A 22544-nucleotide genomic window follows, 5' to 3' on the forward strand; every position below is an offset into this window, starting at 1 on the left:
CAGCAGAGGGCACTGCTGCCCACTGTTCCGCGTTCGTCCCTCCTCGGCTGTGAACTGCGTTCGTCCCGCTTCGCGGGCCCCCGCGGGTCAGTGTCCTGGGACTTCTGCCCCTGATCACGAGCCTGGGCCGGGACCTTTACGTGAAGAGGGTCAGATCTCCGCCTAAGAATCTAAAGGTGTCCTGGCACTTGAGGGTCTCCAGGGAGTTAGATCCCAGGCTACGGGCTCCTGTGTTCTGTTGAGGTCAAGGGTCTCAGGGTGCGGAGTTCGCTGGGACTTCAGGAAAGGAGTTGTCTCAGGCGGGGGAGTATTTGTGTCTGGGGTCTCAGGGGAGGGTAGTGCCTAGGTCTGAGGTCTCAGGGGAGGGTAGTGCCTGGGTCTGAGGTCTCAGAAGTTAGTGCCTGGGTCTGGGGTATCAGGGGAGGGTAGTGCCTTGGGTCTGGGGTTTGGGGATAGAGCTTTCTGGAACCAGTTTGCCTTCTCTCCCAAGGGTCCCTTGTTACAGGCCTGTCTGCCGTGTGCCATGCTGGCTCTGTGGACCCTCGCTGTGGCCTCGGCTGCTGGCCTGGCTGCTACCAGCCCACCTAACATTCTGCTGGTCTTTGCTGATGACCTGGGCTATGGGGACCTGGGCTCCTATGGACACCCCAGTTCCACCACCCCCAATCTGGACCAGCTGGCCGCAGGGGGTCTGCGGTTCACGGACTTCTACGTGCCTGTGTCTCTGTGCACACCCTCCCGGTGAGCAAGGAGACCGGGAGCCCTCACCCCAGATGCCCACCCCTGCCCATCCAGTTCCTCCCAGATTCACTCTGGGTTGCAGAGGGAGCAAGAGGGTCTCTGTCTCTATGGAGCAGTTCGTGTCTCTTTGTTTTTGTCCTCTCTCTCCCCTTCTCCTTCTGTTCGTCTCAGTCACTTCTGCTCTGTCTCACGGACTCTGACTTGTCCTATAGGGCTGCCCTCCTGACCGGCCGACTCCCAGTTCGGATGGGCCTATACCCTGGCGTTCTGGAGCCCAGCTCCCGAGGGGGCCTGCCCCTGGAGGAGGTGACCCTGGCTGAGGTCCTTGCTGCCCGAGGCTACCTCACAGGGATAGCTGGCAAATGGCACCTTGGGGTAGGGCCTGAGGGGGCCTTTCTGCCCCCCCACCATGGCTTCCATCGATTCCTGGGCATCCCATACTCCCATGACCAGGTAGGAACCACAGAGGTCCCTCCCCTTGACCCTACAGCCCCAGCCCACAGCCCAGACCTCTGAAGGAGCTGCTCCCCCAGGGCCCTTGCCAGAACCTGACCTGCTTCCCGCCGGCCACCCCCTGTGATGGCGGCTGTGACCAGGGCCTGGTCCCTGTCCCTCTGTTGGCCAACCTATCGGTGGAGGCACAGCCCCCTTGGCTTCCTGGACTTGAGGCCCGCTACGTGGCCTTCGCCCGTGACCTCATGGCTGATGCCCAGCGCCAGGGCCGCCCGTTCTTCCTGTACTACGCCTCCCACGTGAGTGATCGTGGCCCCCCCCAGCCCAGGGCTGCCCGTGACCCCTACCTGCTGCTAACTCCAGTCTCCATCCCCAGCACACCCACTATCCACAGTTCAGTGGGCAGAGCTTTTCGGGGCGCTCAGGCCGAGGGCCGTTTGGGGACTCCCTGATGGAGCTGGATGCGGCTGTGGGGGCCCTGATGACGGCTGTGGCGGACCTGGGGCTGCTCGGAGAGACACTGGTCTTCTTCACTGCAGACAACGGGTACTCTGGCAGGGGGCAGAGGATGCTGGTCGATCCCTCACAGGGCCCTGGGATCTTACCATCTTGACTGCTGGCCGAGGACGTAGTGGGATAAGGGAGTCTCGGGAGATGCTGGCCATATGTGGTGACACCAGGTGCATGTGTGTGGGAGGCTTGGGGGCCACGAGTAGGACAGGGAGCAGACAGGCACATGCTGGCCGTTTCTGGACAAAATGTGTAACTTAGAAGTCTGGGGCTGGGGTCACTGGGGCAGGCCAGAGACCCTGGGCCCCTCATCGCAGATAACCTCTCGTGTGTTCCAGACCTGAGACGATGCGGATGTCCCATGGCGGCTGCTCTGGCCTCCTGCGATGCGGAAAGGGAACCACTTTCGAGGGGGGCGTCCGAGAGCCTGCCTTGGCCTTCTGGCCAGGCCACATTGCTCCCGGTCAGTCTTCAGGCCTTCTCCTCCTGGACTCTTGGCCCCATCTCCCCAACCCTGATCACAAATGGAGTGACTGTACAGCCCTCTACCCACAGGTGTGACCCACGAGCTAGCCAGCTCCCTGGACCTACTGCCCACCTTGGCAGCCTTGGCAGGGGCCCCACTGCCCAATGTCACCTTGGATGGCGTTGACCTCAGCCCCCTGCTGCTGGGCACAGGCAAGGTAGGGCCCGTGACCTCATGACCCCAGCTCCCCCAACCCCTGCCGGGCCCCCCCCCCAACTTACCCTCCCCGGGAGTGAGTATGGGCAGCAACTGAAGTCCCTGGGACCAGCCAGACCCTCTGTTGAGCAGCGTCCAAGTGGTGCCACCCCTGGGGCTCTCAGGTGGGCAGGGAGCCACTGCACATCCAGGGCCCAACGCAGAGCTGAGGCTCTGGGTATGTGCAGACCCCTGACTTTGCCCCCAGAGCCCCCGGCAGACCCTCTTCTTCTACCCGGCCTACCCAGACGAGGTCCGAGGGGTCTTTGCTGTGCGAAGCGGAAAGTACAAGGCACACTTCTTCACCCAGGGTAACTTCCTCTCCCCCAGCCCTGCCCACCCCTCGTAGCCCCAGAGCCTACACCCCCCCTTGCCCTGTTCACAGTTGTGCCCCCCTCCCCAGGCTCTGTCCACAGCGACACCACTGCGGACCCTGCCTGCCATGCCTCTAGTCCTCTGACTGCCCATGAGCCCCCGCTGCTCTTTGACCTGTCTGAGGACCCTGGTGAGAACTACAACCTTCTGGGGGGTGTGGCTGAGGTCGCCCCAGAGGCGCTGCAGGCGCTGAAGCAACTTCAGCTGCTCAAGGCCCAGTTTGATGCTGCCGTGACCTTCAGCCCCAGCCAGATAGCCCGGGGCGAGGACCCTGCCCTGCAGGTCTGCTGTCAGCCCAGCTGCACCCCCAGGCCATCCTGCTGCCACTGCCCTGAGCTCCAGCCCTGAGAGCATAGGTGGAGGCCAGCCCCACGCCCCTCGCCCCACCCAGGCGTGTGATGGTTCATTGCTGTGCTGTGGGTGTGTAGAGATGGTTTGTACCTGAGAATGCTAACACCAGCTGACACTTGTAGGTGAGATAATTCACATGATCCTTGTGATAGCCCTGAGCTACGTGTTCTGCCCATTACAAATGAGGAACCTGAGGTGTGGAGAGGTCCAGCAACTTGTCTGAGGTCACCCAGCCAGTGAGAGGTTGGCTCCGGAAGCTGCCCCCCTCCCCCTGGTGATTGCTTTTGTCAGTGCAGACAAGCGTGGTGGTGAGTGTGGGCACACCTCTTCACAGGGGCAGCACTAGGTGCTTTTATGTGCCGGGACGGGGTGAGGAGGGGGCGAGGGCATGGCGGACAGCAGACCCCGAAGACGCGGAGTGCCCATAAGAGTCAGGTTTTCCCCGGGGAAGAAGCACAGGAACTGGACCGCCCTGGCTGTTAGAAACCTGTCTGAAGGAGGGTGAGGGGTTACACGGTCTACGTGATGAAGTGGGCTGGGGAGCCCTGCCAGCTCTGAGGAAGGCACGTCAGCAGCTCCAGAGGCTTCCCTTCGGCCCCCTAATGCCCCTTCCAAAACTCTGTGTTTCCTACCTGCACACACGTTTCCAGTCTCCTGGCTTTGCCTCTGCCCCCATGGGAGCCATTCCCCACCGGCAAAGTGATCTCTTAAAAACAAGCAGGTTTGGCTCCATTTGTGCTCAAAACCGCAGGCTTCCTATCATGCTCAGAATAGAACCCAGACTCCTTGGAGTGGCCCACCATGCCCCACCCCACAGCCCCCGTCCGTCAGCCCTGGCAGCTGGCCGGGTTGCCCATCATCAGGGCAAGATGCTCATTTTTGACTCTGGCATCTTCTCTGCAGAGGGGCCCCCTGCCTGCCCACCCGCTGGCATCTGCGTGGTGGCATGTAGCCCTCCTGGCGTCCCCTGTGTGCGTACCGATCCAGGGCCACGTGCTCCTAGAGCGGCTGTCACACCCCTCATGCTCCCTCAGCATTGGTTGAGTAAGAAGAGTGCTGTCTGGGTGCTCAGGACCCCAAGTGGGTGTCCTGTCCTCATGGTAGACCAAACAGCCATCCCCCTCCTACTAATGGTCCTCGCTTTTTCATTGGTGGGCAGAGGCCCCGTGACTTCTGAGGTACAGGCTCTCCTAGCCCCAGGAGGGTAGTAGCCAGTCTGAGCCAATCACAATCCAGTGATTGGTCCAAGAGAGGCGTGTGACCAAGGGTCCTGGTCAGTGAAAGGTCAGGGGCAGTCTCCTGGAATCCCGGGGTCTTCCGCACCACTCATCCTCCAGGGGTGGTGAGGACGGTGCTGCAGCATCACTGGCCCTGACCAGACATCGTGCATCTGCTAAACGAGTGTCTCCAGCCAGGTACCTCCAGAGCTCACAATGTAAGAAAATAAACCAGCCTATTTAAGCCAAGTGCTGCTGGCTTGTCTATTACTTGCAGCTGAAAGTCTTGCTGGAATGACATGTGAACGGGACGTGTAGAGGGCATGTGTATGTGTGCAGGGGTCCTCCTGAGTGAGCCTGTGGTGTCAGATACCGCGTGCTGAGGCCCCTCCTGTGTTCTCCATGTGACTCTCCCATCACTTCTAGTCTGGTTTGGGGGCTGCACGAACCATGCCCCAAATCCTGCTGTATCTTGGAGCTGCCCCCATAGGGCAGTGGTTTCCTTAGGGGCCCCTTCAGCCACTGACGCTGACAAAAGGAGGGCCCACGTGCACGTGTGGTCTGGGCATGCCCACCCCCTGCAGCCTGCAGCTTCTCTCCTAGGGGGCCTGCAGTCACCTCGAGGTGCCTTGGTTTCAGGATGAGAACAGAGAGGAATGGAAGCAGGTGCATCATCTCTGTATCACATCCAAAGATCAAACACTCCAGCAAGAATAAATGAATGCCAGCACCCAGGCATAACCTGCAGGTGCCTTGTCCAGGTCTGCTGCCCAGCTGGGTGGTGAGCATCACTTTATTAGTTCCACAGACCTTTACTTACCACCCAGGGCTGTGCTTAGGGCCGGGGCACAGATCCTCCTGCTCCTGTGGTGCTTAATGTCTAGCAAGGGAGATGAACATCACCCCTGCACACTCAGACCCAGTGGAGTTCAGCGTGGGAGAAACCCGGCTTCCCAGGTTTCGGGGTGTGGGTATTGCCTGGGAACAGCGATCGGGAACCGTCAGGTGCTACAGAAGTTCTCTGTCTTGACTGGGGGTGGTGGAAACGCGGTGCACACATATGTGTAATGCACTTGAGCTACACACTTGTGTGTAGCTTGAGTGCCCTTTATGATGCCATGTATATTTTATACTTCAGTAGAAATAAAATATTAATCGTGATTGTGTCAACTGTATCTCGAGAAAACTGGAAGAAAAAAATTTAACCGTAGTAAATACCACAAAGGAAGAGAGCTTGGTGCCACAAAAGCGCAACTGCGGGGCAGGGCAGGGTGCGGGAAATGATTGAACCAGTTAGGGCTGCTTCCCGGTCCGCTGAGACCTGACAGGTGTTCACCCTCTGAACGCAAGGCTCTCCCCCTCCCCCTCCACTTTTGGTCTTGCTGTGATGCTTTGAGAGCAGAAAAGCTTCTTTCTCATCACTTTAGCTGCTTTAGTGCGATGCGCCCTCTTTGTCGAGGCACCGGTATGCGCACGCGCTCTCCCACGTTCGTGCACACGTGCCCACACACGGGCCTGCACGCTCGACACAGACATGCACACACTCACGCATATTCATACACACACGCACAGCCCCAAATGCTGTCTGCGATGTCCCTTCCCTGCTGCTGTTGATTTGAAGAGCGGCCCTTTTCCTGTGAGCCTGAGACCATCCACGCCCACCGAGTGGCTTCCTCAGGGAGCCCAGCATCCTCTGGAAGGAGCTACGTGTGTCTGGAAGGAACAGAACATTGTGCTGTGGGTGCTGTGGTTTCCCTCAGGAGGGAAGAAGAGATGCCCGGACACGCCCCTCCTCCCCCCGTGACCTGACTGTGAAGCCCACATATTACCTGTGGGTGTTGAACTCGACCCTGACCCTCATCACAGCTGGACACTGCCTGTGGGATGTCTGCAGAGTCCTGCCAGCTCCTTGACCCCAGGCCTGGTGTAGGCAGGGCGGTAACAGAGGGACGAGGGCATCTATTTGTGGCCCCAGCTCCTTGGCCCCTTCGTGTGAAGACCTCCCCTCAGGCGGTCGCAGCCCTGGGGGCAGAGGCGTGCCAGCCTCCAGCACGAGCCGCATCCTCCTCGGTAGCTCCCCACACCCTGGGCCCGAGCTGCCCACGGGCCCTCTGCAGGGCCCCTTTTTGTGCCTTCTTTTCCACCCGGGAGTCCCCAGCACCCTCCCAATAAATTCCCTTTTGGCTAAGTTACCCAGAGTCAGTGTCTATAGGTTGGCTGCAACCACAGAAGAAAATTAACTACTAACCCCACCCTCCTCATCCCAGCAAACGTGGGCCAGTGGTGAGGAATGGGCCGTGGTCCCTGCCATCCAGGGTGACGGCGCTGCCACAGACAGGGTCAGTGTAACGTGCTGAGTGTTTGCAGTGGAGGACGGGCCACTGCCTCCTGGAGACACCGGGGCAGAGCCCTGGGGTCCACCTGTGCCCACCCTGCCCTGTGGCCACAGGGACATGTGCCCTAATAAACAGCATGACCCTCTCCCTTTGCTTCGCCACCCATGACTTGACAAGTCACCCGCCCTGAGACACTTCCTCCTGTGAGGACAGTCCAGTCACTTAAGGGGGGGTGGGGTGGGGGGAGTCCCTGAGGGAGGACGGGGCGAGGTCCTGGTGGCTGGTGGCACTGAGGCTGCTGACTCCTCCCACCTCCCTGCGGGGAGAGCAAGGCTGCAGACACCTCACTGGGTCGTCAGGCTCCTTGCCCGGTGACCTCATGCAGAACGACCCAGGGAAGCACAGGGGCTCCCGCTCTACAGGGTTCCGGTCTGTCTGCGGGCTGAGTGTGGTGAGCCACTTCTTCAGAGGTGGGGCGCCAGGCAACCCCCCCCCAGTCAGGTAGATGCCAGGGGCTGGCCACTCTTGTCTGCTCCAAATCTGCACAAAGGAAATAAGAAACAAAAATAAAGTTGTCCTTTTGTCATCAACCCAGATGATGGCTGAGGCAGCTTTTAGGGCTGCATTGTTTTATCCTCCTCCCTGCAAAGCTGTACTTCACTCACAGGGGAGAGGGCGTGGCACTCGGTGCAGCTGACTTTGGATTATGTGGGTGCTGCCACAGGACAGGAACCAGGACGTGAGACAGGGCCTGTATGCTGGGTGTATGCTAATTCCGTAAAACGTGAGCCAGGTGTGGGGGGCACATTTCGGGAGAGACCCTATGCGTGCATCAACTCCCATCCCACACGCACCTCACACCTTCACACATCCCGCCACACCTGCAGACCAGGTGAGGCCGTCTCAGGGCGGCTGTCTCAGGGATGGGGGGCCTGGTACCGTTGCTCTGCTCAGCACCAAGGCAATGTTCCTTAAAAGTCCCTCTTTGGGGGTGCCATTTACTTCCCCAACACCCTCACCCTTGGTTGGGGGGGATACCTTGAGCCCCCTGGGTGGGTTTTACTCTCTGTGCTTCTTTTGGGAATGTCAGGGTGGCTGCTCAGCTTTAAAGGATCTGCAGCCTGGGCGGGTCTTCTGACCTTTGCTGCAACTGGCCGGGCAGTCCTGAGAGGGCTTGCTTCTTCTCTCTGCTCTCAGCCCGCAAACAAGCTGCTCTAAAGGGCAAGGGGTGCACGCTCCCGGGTGGCTCTCAACCAGTGGGGGCCAGGAGCCAGCAGGTAAGTTCCTGCTTCCCATCCTTTGGGTGTATGGTTCAGGGAAGAACTCTTAGGCTTCTCAGAAGGGCATCCAGCCTTAAGGATGGGCCTTACACTGGCTTTCGCTCCCTCCCTACCTCACTCGTGCCCTCTCCTCACTACAGCACACAGTGGGGCTTTTACAAAACCAGCTGCCTGCCCCTCTGCCCTTGTATTCCTCTTGCATGGAACTGAGCACAATGCCCAGAGATACAGCAGCCCTCAGGCAGTCATGAGGGCAAAGACCACACACTTAGGACACAGGACCAAGGGAAGGAGACTGCTGTTCTCGATGTCCAGGCCTCCTGCGGCACAAGAAACGCCCTGATCTATTAGACTGTCTCCCTGGGCATTTCTCTTAGAGCTGAATGCTCTGCGTCCCACCTATCACACAAACCACTGTTGAAACATTCCCAGTGACATCCAAAAAGAAGGGTGCTCTTGACATGCAGAATATAAAATCCAGGGTGTACATGTATTTTTTTTTACCTTACTGATTATATTTTTGAATCTATGTTTTTCTCCTTTTCTTGCCACTCAAACATTTTAAATCATGAATTTCTTGGTCAGCAGTTTCATAACTAGAATCTGAGCTGAGACCACCATTCTTTATTTTATAATGGTCTTAGCTACTTTGCCTTAATCTTTTTTTGTTTTGTTTTGTTTCGTTTTTGTTGTACGTGGGCCTCTCACTGTTGTGGCCTCTCCCGTTGTGGAGCACAGGCTCCGGACGCGCAGGCTCAGCGGCCATGGCTCACGGGCCCAGCCGCTCCGCGGCATGTGGGATCATCCCGGACCGGGGCACGAACCCATGTCCCCTGCATCGGCAGGCGGACTCTCAACCACTGTGCCACCAGGGAAGCCCGTTTGCCTTAATCTTTTTGTCCTAAATTATTCCTTGATTCTCCCAATCTCTTTCTGGCCTCAAACAAAATAAAACAAAACTCATATATAGGAAGGAAACTGGAAAAAAAATACACCAAAATATTAGCAATCGTCTTTAAGTTGAAAAGATACACTCATGGGAGTCCTCCTCTTGGCCTGACAGCTGAACTCACCGAATCCTATGAGATGGGTATTTCCACTGTGGCCAAAATAACTTTTTATGTTTCGGGTTTTTTTGTTCTTTTTTAGATGTATTTATTATTTATTTATTTATTTTTGGCTGCATCAGGTCTTAGTTGCGGCACACGGGATCTTCGTTGAGGCACGTGGGCTCTTTCATTGTCATGTGCAGGCTTCTCTCTAGTTGTGGCGTGCGGGTTTTTCTCTCTAGTTGTGGCGTGCAGGCTCCAGGGCGTGGGGGTTCTGTGGTTTGCGGCACACAGCCTCCCTAGTTGAGGAGCACGAGCTCAGTAGTTGTGGCTCCCGGGCTTAGTTGCCCTGCGGTATGGGGGATCTTAGTTCCCTGACCAGGGATCAAACCCGCGTTCCCTGCATTGTAAGGTGGATTCTTTACCACTGGACCACCAGGGAAGTCCCTGTGTTTGGATTTAATGAATATACCTGTACTTTTTTTTAGTTTTCTGTGGGTGTTTCTATTTGCATTCGGGGGTCCCTAATAGCAACATATAATGCTTGAAACAATTAAGACATGTTCATTGCAGAGAAAAAAAGGAAGAGAAACTGTCAGCCCCACCTCTGGCGACAATGACTGCAGTCTTTGTGTTTTCTTTCATTCTTTTTCAGTGTAGTTTCTAGTGTAGATTCTGCATATTTATTTTTCCTTAATAGCATAACAAATATTTCTGTATTATTACTAAATGTTTGTAAGCACACTTTTTTCATACCAACCCACTATTCTAATTAGGTACATATACCTTAATTCAGTTAACCGTACTGGTCAATATTTAGATTGTTTTTTATGTTTTCAACATTTTAAACAAGAACATGTACAATACAAAGCTTTTCATTTAGGATGCTCTCCTTGGCTGGATTTCCAGAAGGCACAGTCCTGGCATTGGACGCTTACTCACTCACCACCCAGGGCTCTGAGGGCCCCCAGCACGTGTGCCAGGCTCTGGGAGGACAGGGGCATTAGCAGACTCACAGTTGGTAGCCTCTGCCCAGGGTCCCCCTGCGTCCAGGAGGATAGGAGGTCACCCAGCCGCATGCAGAAAAAGGCAGTGCAGGCCCACAGGAAGCTCAGGGTCAAGGGTGGAAATAAAGGGGTGGAGGGAAGAGGGGCTGGAGAGGAGCAGCGACAGGGCAGGCTGAGGTCGCACAGGGAGCCACAGCAGAGTTAAGAGGGAGAGTGGCCTGCTCAGGTTTCTGTTTAAACAACCGGGTCTGGTTGCAGGAGCTGGTGGATTGCAGACACAGGTGGAGGTGGGAGGCTAGAAGAGGCTGCTTGACGCACAAAGATCCAGGCGGAGGCGGGGAGGCGGAGGGGCAGGTTTGGGGTGGTCGGGGGTGACGCTGACAGCAGGGGCAGTCTAGGGTGCCTCCAGGCCTCCTGCTCAGGCAACTGGAAGAGACACAAAGCACAGAATATAGAATGGGGCACATGGGGAAGAGGCTCACGTCAGTTTGTAGTGTCCGTGGCTCCCACCCGGAGTTCTGTGTCTCTGCACCTCAGAGCCCTGGTTAGGATCCCGCGTTTACTGAACCCCACCAGGCGCCTGGCCTGTGACTGGCAGAAGCAGCGCTCCTGGAGGGCGCTGGGGTTGGCGAGTTAAGGCGCAGCACAGAGCTGAACCACGTGGTCTGCCGGGGGCAGGACTCTGGGGCCCTCAGCACAGGGAAGGCACCGAGGCCGCGGGAGAGAGGAAGCCAGTGAGGGGACCCAGGACAGAGCCAGGGTGGGGTCTGGAGCACAGCTGAGCCGGGGCAGACCACGAACCAGCCCCGAGAAGGAACAGCTGGGGAGGTGAAGGAAGGTGCCCAGGCCGGTGCAGGAAAGGAGACCAGAGGTGGAAGGAAGGTGGACAGGTGTGGGAACGGCCCTACAGACAGGAAGCTGTTCCAGGTGAAGGACGCCCAAGCGTGTCCGGCTGCTGTCCCAAAGGGCCTCCGCAGGAAGGGAAAGGTATGGATACAGAGACATGAGGAGACGAGTCGGAGGGAGGGACTGAGCCCAACAGGGGTGGAGCGGGGGCCGGGCAGATGGAGGCTTCCCTGAGATGGGGGGTCGAATTTCCACCTGGCAGAGAGTGAAGGGAACAGCAGGCGGGGTGCAGCCACAGGGACCTGAGAGTCACACCCCCAGGCTGAGGGGCAGAGGTGCGTGTCCAGGGGTTCTCTGCCTCGTTCAACTGTAATTAGTAGGAAAGTTTTCTCGTAGATGTTCTGCTGGGTCGGTCTTCTTGCAGGGTCGGGGGCCCTGGCCTGCGCCGGGGCTACCCAAATGCTGAAGGGTGGTCATTTACTGATTCCTAACCCGTGACTACGTTCTGTTTGCCAGCTGCCCTTAATTTGAGTAGAGGTGTGTGATTTCTATAGACAGTGGTTTTCAACCTTCATGGAGTGAATGTCTACACTGGCCTTTCTCTCTCATTTCTTAACCTTCACCTGTTGTCTTCCTGGTGCTGCTCTCATCCTGGGCTCGGGGGGTTAGGGCGGGGGGCAGGCCCACCCTCAGAAAGGCACTGACCACCATGCTGACCTCAGCAGCTGAGAGCTGGGGCTCACCGGGGCCAGGGGGCCAGGGAAGCCCTTTCTCCAGGAGGTACCATCTGTAATCACCTAGGGCATGTGACAGTCACCTCTTTTCTCTTGGCTTTCTGTGGAGAATTTTTAAAACACAAACCTTAACATCTGAGCAGACTGACGCCTGCTCTGTCTCACACACACACTCACAAGCGTGCAGGCACACTCATAAGCACACACACACTTCCCAGCCCGGCGCTCCAGTGCAGGTGGAAAGGACACACGTTGCGTGACCTTCCTCTCTGGCCTCAGCTTCCTCGCTGACCAAGCACGTGTATTTGGGGAGCACACCCCGCGCGCCGCACAGGGACACCAGCGTGATTTCAGAGCGCACTGAAGGGGTGAAACTTCTCCTGATTCCATCACCCTGGGGTCTCGGTCCCCACGGCCATGGACAATGCCTGGGCCCCTGGCCCCTTATCTGCTCCCCCCCACCCCAGAAATAGCCAAGGTCACACCAAGCAGAGAGTTTATTGAGGTGTTGGACTGCGGGGAGTGTTTGCAGCGGCGTAGCGGATGCTGGTGTGGCCGGGACCTGGGCCGGGGCACCCTCCTCCTAGCAGCGTCTGGGGCTTGGGGTGACCACGACTCCTAGTCTCCCTCAGGGCCCTACTGGGGAACCCCTCCCTGCTTACCCCTGAGCTCCTCGTGGGGCACTATGGGGGGGTCCCTCTCTTTGTCCCTATGGTGAGGATGGGATGATCCCTTGATATTCACTATAAAAATTAAAATTCCTTTATAAATCACATGGGAAGAGCAAGAGGGGATCACCTGGGAGCTTCCTCCACACGCCCCTCCCAATTCTGACCCCAAAGTAAAGAGCAGAGGGCAAGAGTTTGCAGGCACAGAGGAGCAGAGACAGACAGGAGGAGAGAGGAGGGAGGCCAAGGGCAGACCAGGGCGACACAGAGAGAACAGATCAGGGGTAGCGAAGGTGCAGGCTCCACTCTTCAGCAGCCCCTGGGGAGCAAGGAGGAGAGTTCCCAGCACAGCCCGGAGACTCGCCAGATGTCAGGTCCCATGTGCCCCCAGTCCAGTCCTTGCCAAAGCCAAGGTGGCCGCATGAGACGCCCCCAGCCCCGGCCGCCCCGGATCAGGAGAGCGGCGGGTGGCTACTCCAGGTAGATGTCCTCTGTGGGGCAGGCGTACTCCAGGTGCTGCTGGTAGTACTCCAGGAAGGCGCGGCTGGGGAGAGAGCGGCCTCAGCCCCAGGCTCCCGGGGCCGCCCACCTGAGCCTGCCCACGCCGCCCCCCGCTGCACCCCTCAGCCCTCGTGGCCCGGACCCTTTTCCTTACGGTCCAGCCTCAATGCTGCCTTCCTCCCGCCAGCCCCGTGGTCAGTGTGCCCGTGCCGTTCCCACGCCCAGGACTCCCCTCCACGCTCCTGCCCCAAGCATTCTGCCCACCACCTTCCCAACCCTCCACCACCACCGTCACCTGGTCTGCCCTCCCTTCCCCTCCCCTGTCTCCCCAAACCTCATCTCCCTCCCTCTTCCCAGCCTGCTCACCCCCCAGGCACTGCTGCTGCACCGGTTCCGCATCCCCACCCCAGTCCCAGCGGTCACTCCACACTGGCCCAACCCTAATCCTGCGACCCACCCTCCGGACCCACTCACCCCACACTCTGGGCCACGGGCCTCATCGACTCCTGGGAGACGAAAACGTGGCAGGCAAAACGGCTCAGCAGCGGGTGTTTGGTGATGAAGCCAAAATAGCTGCGGGGAGAGTGGCGGTGAGCACACGGGGACGTCAGGGCACGGGTCCACCCCTCAGCCCCCAGGGATCGGGGAGAAGAGGCAGGAACAGAGGGCTCAGGGAGGGCGTGTGGGGCTGGGGAATGTGTGCGGCATTTGATTTCAAGATTCCAGGCCCCTTTCTGGGTCCCCGTCCAAGCACAGCGCTGGGCATCTGTGAGGAGTTAGCGATCTATGCTAATCTGTCCACAACAAGGGTGTCCCGCTGCATCTTCCTTCTCCCGAGACAGTGCCACCTGCCTCTGTGGCCCCCCACCCAAAGCCTGCCCCTGGACCACAGAGCAAGGCCTCCCCGTCTTCTGGGCCCCGCATCTCAGCTGACTCTTCCTTGTCACGTCACCTGACACCCTGAGCTGGCCCAGTCCCACCTCTGGTCCTGCAAACCCACAGCTGTTTTCCAGGCTCTGATGTGGGGTTTGACGCGGGCCCTGATGTGTAAAACAGTCTTCCTGAAGGAGCTTGTACCCTGGCTCGGCCGCCCCAAGCTCTGTTCCATGTATGCCTTTCCTGAATCTGCCCTTCTTCTCATCAAGACATTAATAAAAATTATTGTCCAGAGGGAGGAACTGCCAGAATCCTGCAGCAGGAGGGTTGAGACCCCCCCCAGCTGTGGCCGATCCAGTCCACGTCGGGTGGCATTAGGGTTTTGTGGTTCCACCAGGTGGGAATCCACACGACAGCATCACGGCTGGGACAACGTGCTCACGTTGACCACAAACACGTCACAGCCTTGTCTTGAATGCCACGCTCAGATGATCACAATTCATGGGGGGGTGCCAGGCACCGTCCTAAACAAGCTCTTTATATCATTAACTCCCATAACCCTCACAATGGCCCTGCGCAGTGGGTCTCTAGATGAGGGCACTAAGGCACAGAGGGCGTCGGACATACAGCCAGTGTGTGGCGCCCCGGGAGCGCTCTCAACCGCCTGTGATCTCACACGCCACACGCAGCACCCACCTTACCCGGACCCAGTGCACCCAGCACATGCCTAATCCAGCCCGCTTCACAGCGAGATGCCTGACACTGTCTCCTCGTGCCCCCTCACTGTGTGGACTGGGCTGAGTTCTGCAGTAACACGTACCAGGAAATCTGGGCCAGGACAGCACCTCCTCGGTCCACTCCTGGCCATAGAACTGCATCTGGGGCAGCGTCTGGCCTGGACACCTGAGCCTGTGGCACCCACAGTTTCCCTCTGCTGTCCTTCCTCTCTCGGGTGTCCACCCTCAGCCCACCGTCCGTGTGGGCCAACGTGCACACTGGTCCTCATGGCGCCAGATCTGCCCGCCGCCTGTTCTGAGCCCTGGCCCTCCACCCCAGCCCTCCACCCCTCAGGGCAGCATCGAAACTGTGACCCCATCAAACCATCTCCCTCTCAAAGGAGAAGCAGCCCAACTGGGCTCTGACCCGGCTGAGGGTGGACACCATCGCCCAGCCAGCAGGCAGAGCGCCCCTCACTCTTACCACAAGTGTCCAGGTGATACACATGCCAGCCTCAGTATCTGTCACAAGCCTCAGCCCCAGCAGCAGTGTGTCCTTCCCACATCCTGCCTCTCCTGAGGACCTGCTTCCTAAGATACCACTGGGCCCTTCTGAGCCTCTGCTTGGCTCTGCCTGCGTCGCAGGTTAGCTCCTCCTGTCGCTTCATCTAGGGCACTGGCATCCCGCGCGCAGGAGGCCGGCTGGGCAGGAAGGCTGTAGCCTTCCATCCGCTGGTTACGCTTCTCTTTCGCTCCCGTCTCTTCTCTCTCTGCCTGGCTATCTTGTTTGCCCCGTAGCCAAAGTTATCTACCTGCTCCGAACGTACCTCCCCCCACGTCTCCCTTCCACATTCCAGACCATGTAGCAACGGCCACTTCACCCTCACTGCCTCTGGATTGAATACTGCATTGCCAGCCTGTCCGGCCCATTCACTCCATGCCTCTTCTCTTGGTGTGTGGGTTACTGACTGCTCAACACCCAGGTCACCCTTGATTCTCTCTCCAGGTCAGCCTCTACATCCAATCAACTCAGGTCCTGCCCGCCCACCTCCTAAATGCCACTAGGTCACAGCACCTGCATAACCTCAGCAGCCACCTGGTCTCCTGCCAGCAGCACTTGTGTCCTTCCACTCTGCACAGCAGCCAGAGGCAGCCCGTCAACCTGTGTCACCCCATGACCCTATTGCCAATGGGATTAAGTATAAGCTCCCTGGCATAGTCAGAAAGACACAGGTGCCCTTAGTGTCCCTCCAGCCTTACCCAGCTGCCCCCAAAGAGCCCCCAGTGTCCCTTGCCCACAGCCCTGGCTCAGCTGGCTCCCTGCCAAGAAGATCCACCATGTCACCCACTTGCCTTTCAAGGTTTGTAGAGTGGTCTTCAGTCGCCCCTCTAAGTCCCAGGAGAATGTGCCCGCCTCCCTGCAGGTCTGCTCACTGGAGCCCCACACAGACGTCCACCAGAGCCCCACGAGCGCTTCGAGCACTCGCTTGTCTGTGTGTCTGTCGCCCTACCCAGACCAGATGGGAGCCTGTCTGATTCAGGTGTCCTGGGCCCAGAACAGAGTGGGCGCCATGTGGGGACTCAACTCCTGGAGCCAAGTGGGTGTGGGTGAGTGGGTGGGATGGTGAATGGGCAGCCCTCAGGGTCGGAGGGGACCAGGGGATGGGTGAGTCTCCTACCAGCTGTTGCGGGGGTGGCAGCCGCAGAACGAGATGTTCTTCATCTGGAAGAAGTGGCTGCAGTGCTGGAACTAGAGGAGAGGTGGCAGGAGAGGGCCACGTTAGACAGAGCGGCCCAGGGCCACTCCGGCCACCCCTGCTGGACGTGCCTGGCTGACCCCCTTGCCTCACCCCTCCCACCGTCCCCTGTGCCTCAGGCCCCCACACCCCACCTCGGGTCCTCCACTTAGACTCAGCTTGACCCCCCGAAGAGAAATCTCAAGGTCACAGGAGGCAGGAGGACGCAGGTGGACGGTCAGTTTCCGAGCAGTGGCGATCTGCAGAAGAAGTGAGGGGAGAAAAGGGTCTCCAGGGCCTACGAGGGTATCTCTCCCTCCTGGTGGGACGCTGTCGATTAGGTTTGAAGACTCCCGACAGCGATTCGGGAAGATGTGAGCATGGCCTTGACCTCTCCTCGGCCTCAGGACAGCCTGCCTCGTCTGCCTTCCGCCCTTCCCCAGGACTACGGCCCCACCAACCCCGGCCTGCTCACTGCCCGTCTCGTGAGCTGGACGCGGGCTCTCAGGCGCAGAGCCGTGCTGCGCCCCTGCTGCCCTCCCGCTCGTCCGCAGGCCCAGCAGATGGGCCGGCCCTCACCGAGTGTCCACTGAGTGAATAACGAGTGAGCAAATGACTTCCAGGGAAGGGTCTGTGAGAGCTGGTCTTGATTTTCAGACACGAATAGGATGGGCTGAAGGCGGGGAGGGGCCGGCGGGAAGGTGACGGGGAACAGCTGCCGAGCGCTACCTGAGGCCTGTCTGCCAGGCCCCTGAATCGGGGCTGGGGGGGCCTGGGCCCTGAGGCCCCCAAGCATCCTGGAACCCTCTGTGGAAGAGGGCGGAGGCCTGGGGCCTCCGAGGGCTGTGCCAGCCTGCAGGGCTCAGGGGCCCCCACTTCCAGACTGACCTTCTGCATGGCTGCACACAGGATGCCATTGCCCTGGTGACAGGGCACCTCCACGGAGCCCAGGAACTGCACGTCAAAGCGCTCCACCCAGCAGGGACCCCGCTTGCTCCCTGGGAGATCACAAGGGGCCTAGGTCAGGTGAGCAAGAGAGGGTCTGGGGTGACAAGACGCCCCTTGGGGAAGGGGCCTCACCCAGCAGGTCCTTGGCCGGGCCAGGCACCGCGTGGGCATAGAAGGCAGGGAAGACGCCACGCTCCCCCGTGCGCATGTTGAAGCCACGGAACCAGAAGTCATCCTCCTCGGCCTCCACCAGGACCGGGTCGTCCACATCCAGCTCAAGCTCGTCAGGATGGCGGGGAATGAACCTGAGGTCAGGTCAGAGGTAGGAGGTCACTGGGGCAGGGGCAGGAATGGCTGGGCTGTGTCCACCAGTGTCCCATAGTGTCTGTAGACTCAGGTGGAGCGCCACTAGCAGCGAGGGGGAGAGGCTGTACCTGAAGACAGCCCGATGGGTTTGCTCTCTCTCCTCCCCATTCACCAGGCAGGAAAAAAGGCCGAAGGACTCGGTGCCTGAGAGACAGAAACCAAAGAGACAAAGGCTCAGGGGAGGGGCAGGAAGAGACGTTCCTCTCCTCTCAACAGTCTGGTGTGGGTTGTCCTCAGTCACGGAGGGAGGGAGAAGTAGCTCACCGGGGGCTGCAGACAGAGCAGCCTTCCCCACGCAACTCCCCACCCTATGGGGGCCTGGGGGAAGCCCCAGGCCCAGGTGCTGGGTAAGAGGGCAAAGCCCAGTCCTGACCACCTGCAGACCCTCAGGCTATCCTGGGCACTCCGGGGCTCTGCGTGGGCCCTGGGGCCAAGGAGCCAGGCTGTTCCCCCCGGGACCACCCCCTTTCCCCACCTCCCACTCACTGGAAGATCGAGAGGTGCTGTTGACAAAGACATTGAGGAACTTCTTGGAGAAGGTGAGGTCAGGGCTGTCCGGGGAAGCATCCCCGGGGCCCTGATCACAGCCCAGCAGTGCGGCTCCCGCCTCTTCCTCGCTGGCTTCGCCACCACTGTCCTCGCTGTCATCACCCAGGCCCGCGCAGCGCTGCAGGCTCACCAGCTCCAGCTGCGTGTGCTCGTCCACCACCAGCGTGTACTTGACCGCATCGTAAACCAGCGAGGCGTCCAGCGCCGCGGGGCCCGTGCCCCGGCCCCCGGGGGGCCCTGCCCCGGGCTCAGCTTCGTCCTCCTCCTCTTCATCCTCGTCGTCCTCTTCCGAGCAGGCGGCAGAGCAGGCGCTGCCGGGGCGGGCAGGGCGACCCGGAGCGGCCCACAGGGGCGTGATGGTGTCGCGCGTGGGGTTGCTGAGGAAGAGGCAGGGCCCGGGCTGCGCGGGGCCAGGCCGGGGGGCGGAGGGCTCGGGGGGCGGCGGCCCACACAGCGTCTCCATGTCCACCAGCTCCACGCCCGGCCCCGCCGCCGCCTCGGGGGCCGCGCCGGCGGGCGACACACACTCCCCGGCAGGACGCGGCGCGGGAGACAGGCACTGGCCCGGGCAGCGGATGGGCGAGGAGCCCTCGGAGATCATGCGGCTCACGAGGTTGCTGAGCAGCCAGGGCGAGTCGGCGTCCTCGCTGAGGTCCGGCTCGGACTCGGACCCTGACTCGTACTCGCTGTTGGTGTCATCGGGGCCCACGGGCAGGAAGGCGGGGCGGCGCGGGGGCTCGCACGGCGGCTCGGGCTCGGGCTCCGAGGCCGGCGACGAGGCCTCCTCGATGGAGTTGGTGAGGTGCGAGGAGCGGCCGCTGCTGCTGCCACCGTCGTCGCTGCTCCGCTCCAGCTCTGTCTCTGAGATGGACGAAATCATGCGCCCCAGGCGCGCGCCACCCGCGTCCTCGCAGTCGGAGCCCGGCGACGACAGCTCCTGGCTGCTGCGCCGACCCCCGCGGCCTCCGCTGGAGCCGCTCCCCAGGTCGGCCTCGATGCCCGGATCCGAGGAGGGCGAGGCTCCACCTGACGCCAGGGGCCCTGCGGGCTGGTTGCCTTCAGAGTCGCAACCCGGGTGCACAGGTGACTGCGCCCCGCAGGGGCTTCGGTCCGTGGGTGGGAGGGGGGCGGGCGGCTCTGCGGAGCACGGGGTTGGGTCAGCCAGCCCACCTCCCCCACTCCTCCCTCCCTCGCCTCCGGCATACCCCCGCCCACCGCCGCCCAGCTCACCTCTGAGGGGCTCCTGGGCGGGTGGGCACAGCACTGTTCCCTGCCTGGAGGCTGGAGGCCCTGGAGCAAACCCTCCGTTGTTGTTCAGGGAGTCCTGGGGGGGAGGGAAGGGGCAGGGGGAGGAGAGCAGCGCTGAAGAGGGGCCCCAGCTCTCAAGGGTAGGTGGGGGGACAGGCTGCCGCGGGGCCCAGTCCCAGATGCTGGGAACCACGGATAGCTGTGGGTCTGGCTGCTCGCTCACCTGGGCTCCCAGCGTTGTCAGGTGGAGCGTGGTGGGCCGGTGCTTGTGGGGCTCCTCTAGGGAGGGGGAGGGGATCAGGGGATCCCGAGCCCGGGCCTCTGAGCCAGGGCCTCCTCCCTCCTTGCCCTCCCCTTCTGCTTCCTCCTCCTCCTCCTCCTCGTCCTCTTCCTCTTCCTCCTCGTCGTCCTCCTCCTCTTCATTGTCATCGATCATCTCAAACTCCTGGAAGTCATCCTGGAAGGAGCAGATGGGGTGCGGCTGCTCCGAACGCCCCAGGGAAAGGCTGTCCTGCAGGAAAGAAGGGCAGGGCAGAGCTGGGCCAGTGTGGGCCAGTGACTTGGGGTCCCAGGCACCAGGAAAGGGGAAGGCAGGAAGCTATAAGTCAGGGGACAGAAGCCTCCCTCCAGTTCACCCTGCCCTCCACCGACAGAGCCGCTTTTTTAAAAATCTGCTTAAGATACATAAGGATCCCTACAGCTCCTGGTAAGTAAGAGCCCACACTCCTCAGTCTGGGTGACAGAGAGACTCAAAGTGGCCCCGGCCCACCTGCCAGCCTCATCTCACCCTCAAACCCCATCACATTTGACACCAGCACTTTTCCTTCATAGCATTTTTTTTTTTTTTTTTTTTTTTTTTTGCGGTACGCGGGCCTCTCATTGTTGCACCCTCTCCCATTGCGAAGCACAGGCTCCGGACGCGCAGGCTCAGTGGCCGTGGCTCACGGGCCCAGCCGCTCCACGGCATGTGGGATCCTCCCGGACCGGGGCACGAACCCGTGTCCCCTGATCGGCAGGCGGACTCTCAACCACTGCGCCACCAGGGAAGCCCCCTTCATAGCATTTTAACACAACTCATAGTTACTGTAGAGTTTCGGGTCTGTCTCCCCTACCAAGCTGCAAGCCCCACCAGGACGGGGCCGTGCCCATACTGGACACTGGTACAGCCCACCCCCAACCGAGAACAGGACCGGGCCCACAGTAAAAGCTCAGTAAATATCAAATGAATGCATGAAGCAAAGACAGCCAGCACCAGGCTTCACCAACCTCAGGGCCTCTGACCCACTAATCCCTTGCCAGCAATGCCTCTCCTCCATTCCCTCATACCTCCCTCATCTGCCAGTTCCTTCTAGTCCTCCCTAAGGGCACGGTTGTGCGCCATTTCCACTGGAAAATCTCCCTGATGGCCTCAGTCTTGGGTGGGTTCCCATCGTTGCACCTTCTGTCCCCTCATTGGAATCCAGCCGTTGACACTCAGGCAGCCACTGCCTCTCACATGTCTTTCTCCCCTACTAGGTTATAAGCTCCTGAGGGCAAGAGCCACACCTGTCCTGCTCTCTTCCCAGGCACCTGGAAGCCCCCAGCACTTGCCACATGGGAGTTGCTCAGAAATGTTCTTGAATGAAAACAAAAACGTAAAGAGATGGCGAGGAGGAGATGGGCAGGGGGAGACTTCAGGGGTGGAGGCATGAGGCAGACAGATGGAGACTTGAGAGGTGGGGAAAGGGCAAAGGAGGAGATGAGGTGAGATGGCAGCTGGAAGGGGTTAGATCTTTCTGGGAAGTGAGCTGAGCACAGAGGTACCAAAGCATAGACACACCTCCCCTCCCCCAAGCTAGCCCGCTGGTGGGGGTCAAGCGAGGACTGATGGGGAAGGTCCTCAGTGGACCTCTGTTAGAAAAAGAGAGGTCTGATATCAAGGAAGACTCCAGGTCGAGAGGCCAAGGGAGAGGGGTCAATCAGAGGATTTCTTGTTTCAAGGCTGAGCTCAGACCCACCCTAAAGCCCCCAAGACTGCTAAGCATAACCTAAGCGAGACTCTCCCTTGAGAGAGTTCTCTGCCCCCAGCCCCTTCCCCACCTTCTCGCAGTGGTCCGAGTCGTAGCTGAGGCCCAGACCACAGTCATCGGTGATCTCAGACAGATCTTCATCATCAAATTCTTCCAGGCTTATGTCCTGTGGAGGCCTGGAGAGGAGAGCAAGGACAGGGCTCCTGAGAGAGCCACCAACCCTGGACTCGCTGGCTGGGAACCGGTCCTAAGGAGGGGCCAAGGGAGACCCCCCCTCCCCAGCTCCTAGGCCCCGTGATCTCCAGAGCCCCCAATTCCCAGACCTGCATCCTGCCATTATCTTGGGCCTCAAACTCTGCTCTCCAACGGATTTCCCCCTCAATCTGAGCCACGACCAGCCCAGAAGAGGCACCTGTCCCCCAAACCCTCCTCCCGGCCCTCCTTCCGCAAGGAGCCAGCAGCCTCTCCCCCTTCTACCCTCAGCTCCAGGCCCCTCTGGGTCACAGGCTCAGCCTCAGGGGAGTCAGGCTGAGCGGAGAAGGGGGAGGGGGAGCTGAAGCTGCAGCAGCAGGAGGAGGGGGAGGGGTCAAGCCTGTTCCGGGAGCAGAATCCGGCCAGTTTGTCCCCCACTCCTGCGGAAGGCAGGCCTACACCCAGAGGTCCAGCCCTCTCCCCACCCTAGTCCCTTCCCCCAGGCCCCAGGCTTGATTTCAGCTCTCTCCCTCCCAGAGCCCTAGAGACCAGGCCGGGCTTCCACCAGAGGCCCAACAAGGCCAAAAGGACACTGCCAAGCACAGAGTGCGTGCTCAGCATCCTGCCCAGGCAGCCCACCCCTCAGAGGCTCCGCCCACGACCTCTGAGGACCTCCACCTTGGAGGGGTCGGCTGTTCAGGCTGGGTGCAGCACTGGATCCCAGCAGGACTTTGGGGTTAGGGGCGGTCACTGGGGCTGGAGGACGGGCATAAGGGAAGGACAAAAATGGAGAGACCCGGAACCGAGGGGTGGGGGATGAGGCGCAGGAACCACGGGCCTCAGGACCAGAGTGGGGTCTGGGGCTTGGGCCCCCAAAAGCGGCGGGGGGGTGGGTGGCAGGGTCGGGTCGGAGAAGTCTGGGGACTGGGTCAGAGCGGGTACTGTACGAAGGGAAGGGCCTGCCGAGGCCCGGGGCGCCCAAGTGCGTACCTGCAGCCTGGCGGCGACAGCGAGTGAAAGGTGGAAAGAGAAAACATCTCCGCCCGATCCGCCATCTTCTCCGGGGAAAGGTCCGCCGACTGCGGCGGGGGAGGGGTGCCCGGAGCGACAGCCCC

At 60.0% G+C, this 22544-nt stretch overlaps 2 protein-coding genes across 3 annotated transcripts; one reads left to right on the forward strand and one right to left on the reverse strand.

Annotated features, from left to right (window-relative positions):
• ARSA (arylsulfatase A) lies at positions 1-4617 on the forward strand. Of its 2 annotated transcripts, none has more exons than XM_060113756.1 (9): positions 1-86; positions 491-741; positions 954-1194; positions 1275-1493; positions 1571-1740; positions 2043-2167; positions 2260-2387; positions 2634-2736; positions 2829-4617. In XM_060113756.1, the coding sequence occupies exons 2-9, from the start codon at positions 524-526 to the stop codon at positions 3146-3148; spliced, it is 1524 nt and encodes a 507-aa protein (XP_059969739.1). In that variant the 5' UTR covers positions 1-86; positions 491-523; the 3' UTR covers positions 3149-4617. The 2 variants fall into 2 exon arrangements, with proteins under 2 accessions (XP_059969739.1, XP_059969738.1); XM_060113755.1 differs by having other exon boundaries at positions 6-176.
• A 7498-nt stretch (positions 4618-12115) lies between these two features.
• MAPK8IP2 (mitogen-activated protein kinase 8 interacting protein 2) lies at positions 12116-22484 on the reverse strand. Its single transcript, XM_060112669.1, has 12 exons — positions 22420-22484; positions 21308-21413; positions 19452-19739; positions 19211-19304; positions 17918-19117; positions 17500-17575; positions 17198-17370; positions 17006-17115; positions 16273-16377; positions 16061-16131; positions 13264-13362; positions 12116-12832 (listed from the first exon to the last, which is right to left on the reverse strand). The coding sequence occupies exons 1-12, from the start codon at positions 22482-22484 to the stop codon at positions 12760-12762; spliced, it is 2460 nt and encodes an 819-aa protein (XP_059968652.1). The 3' UTR covers positions 12116-12759.
• Positions 22485-22544: the final 60 nt, after the last annotated feature.

The sequence above is a fragment of the Mesoplodon densirostris genome, chromosome 11 (genome assembly GCF_025265405.1).
Source record: "Mesoplodon densirostris isolate mMesDen1 chromosome 11, mMesDen1 primary haplotype, whole genome shotgun sequence".
Lineage (NCBI taxonomy): Eukaryota > Metazoa > Chordata > Mammalia > Artiodactyla > Ziphiidae > Mesoplodon > Mesoplodon densirostris.

Bases quoted from the DNA above. Each gene is read 5' to 3' on its own strand.
- MAPK8IP2 (XM_060112669.1), bottom strand. From the start codon at position 22,484: ATGGCGGATCGGGCGGAGATGTTTTCTCTTTCCACCTTTCACTCGCTG. The intron at 19,740-21,307 runs GTGGGGAAGGGG...TCTTTCCTGCAG, and splicing joins ACTCGGACCACTGCGAGAAG to GACAGCCTTTCCCTGGGGCG. The intron at 13,363-16,060 runs GTAGGAGACTCA...CTCTCCCCGCAG, and splicing joins TGCCACCCCCGCAACAGCTG to CTATTTTGGCTTCATCACCA.
- ARSA (XM_060113756.1), top strand. From the start codon at position 524: ATGCTGGCTCTGTGGACCCTCGCTGTGGCCTCGGCTGCTGGCCTGGCT. The intron at 742-953 runs GTGAGCAAGGAG...CTTGTCCTATAG, and splicing joins TCTCTGTGCACACCCTCCCG to GGCTGCCCTCCTGACCGGCC. The intron at 1,741-2,042 runs GTACTCTGGCAG...CGTGTGTTCCAG, and splicing joins TTCTTCACTGCAGACAACGG to ACCTGAGACGATGCGGATGT.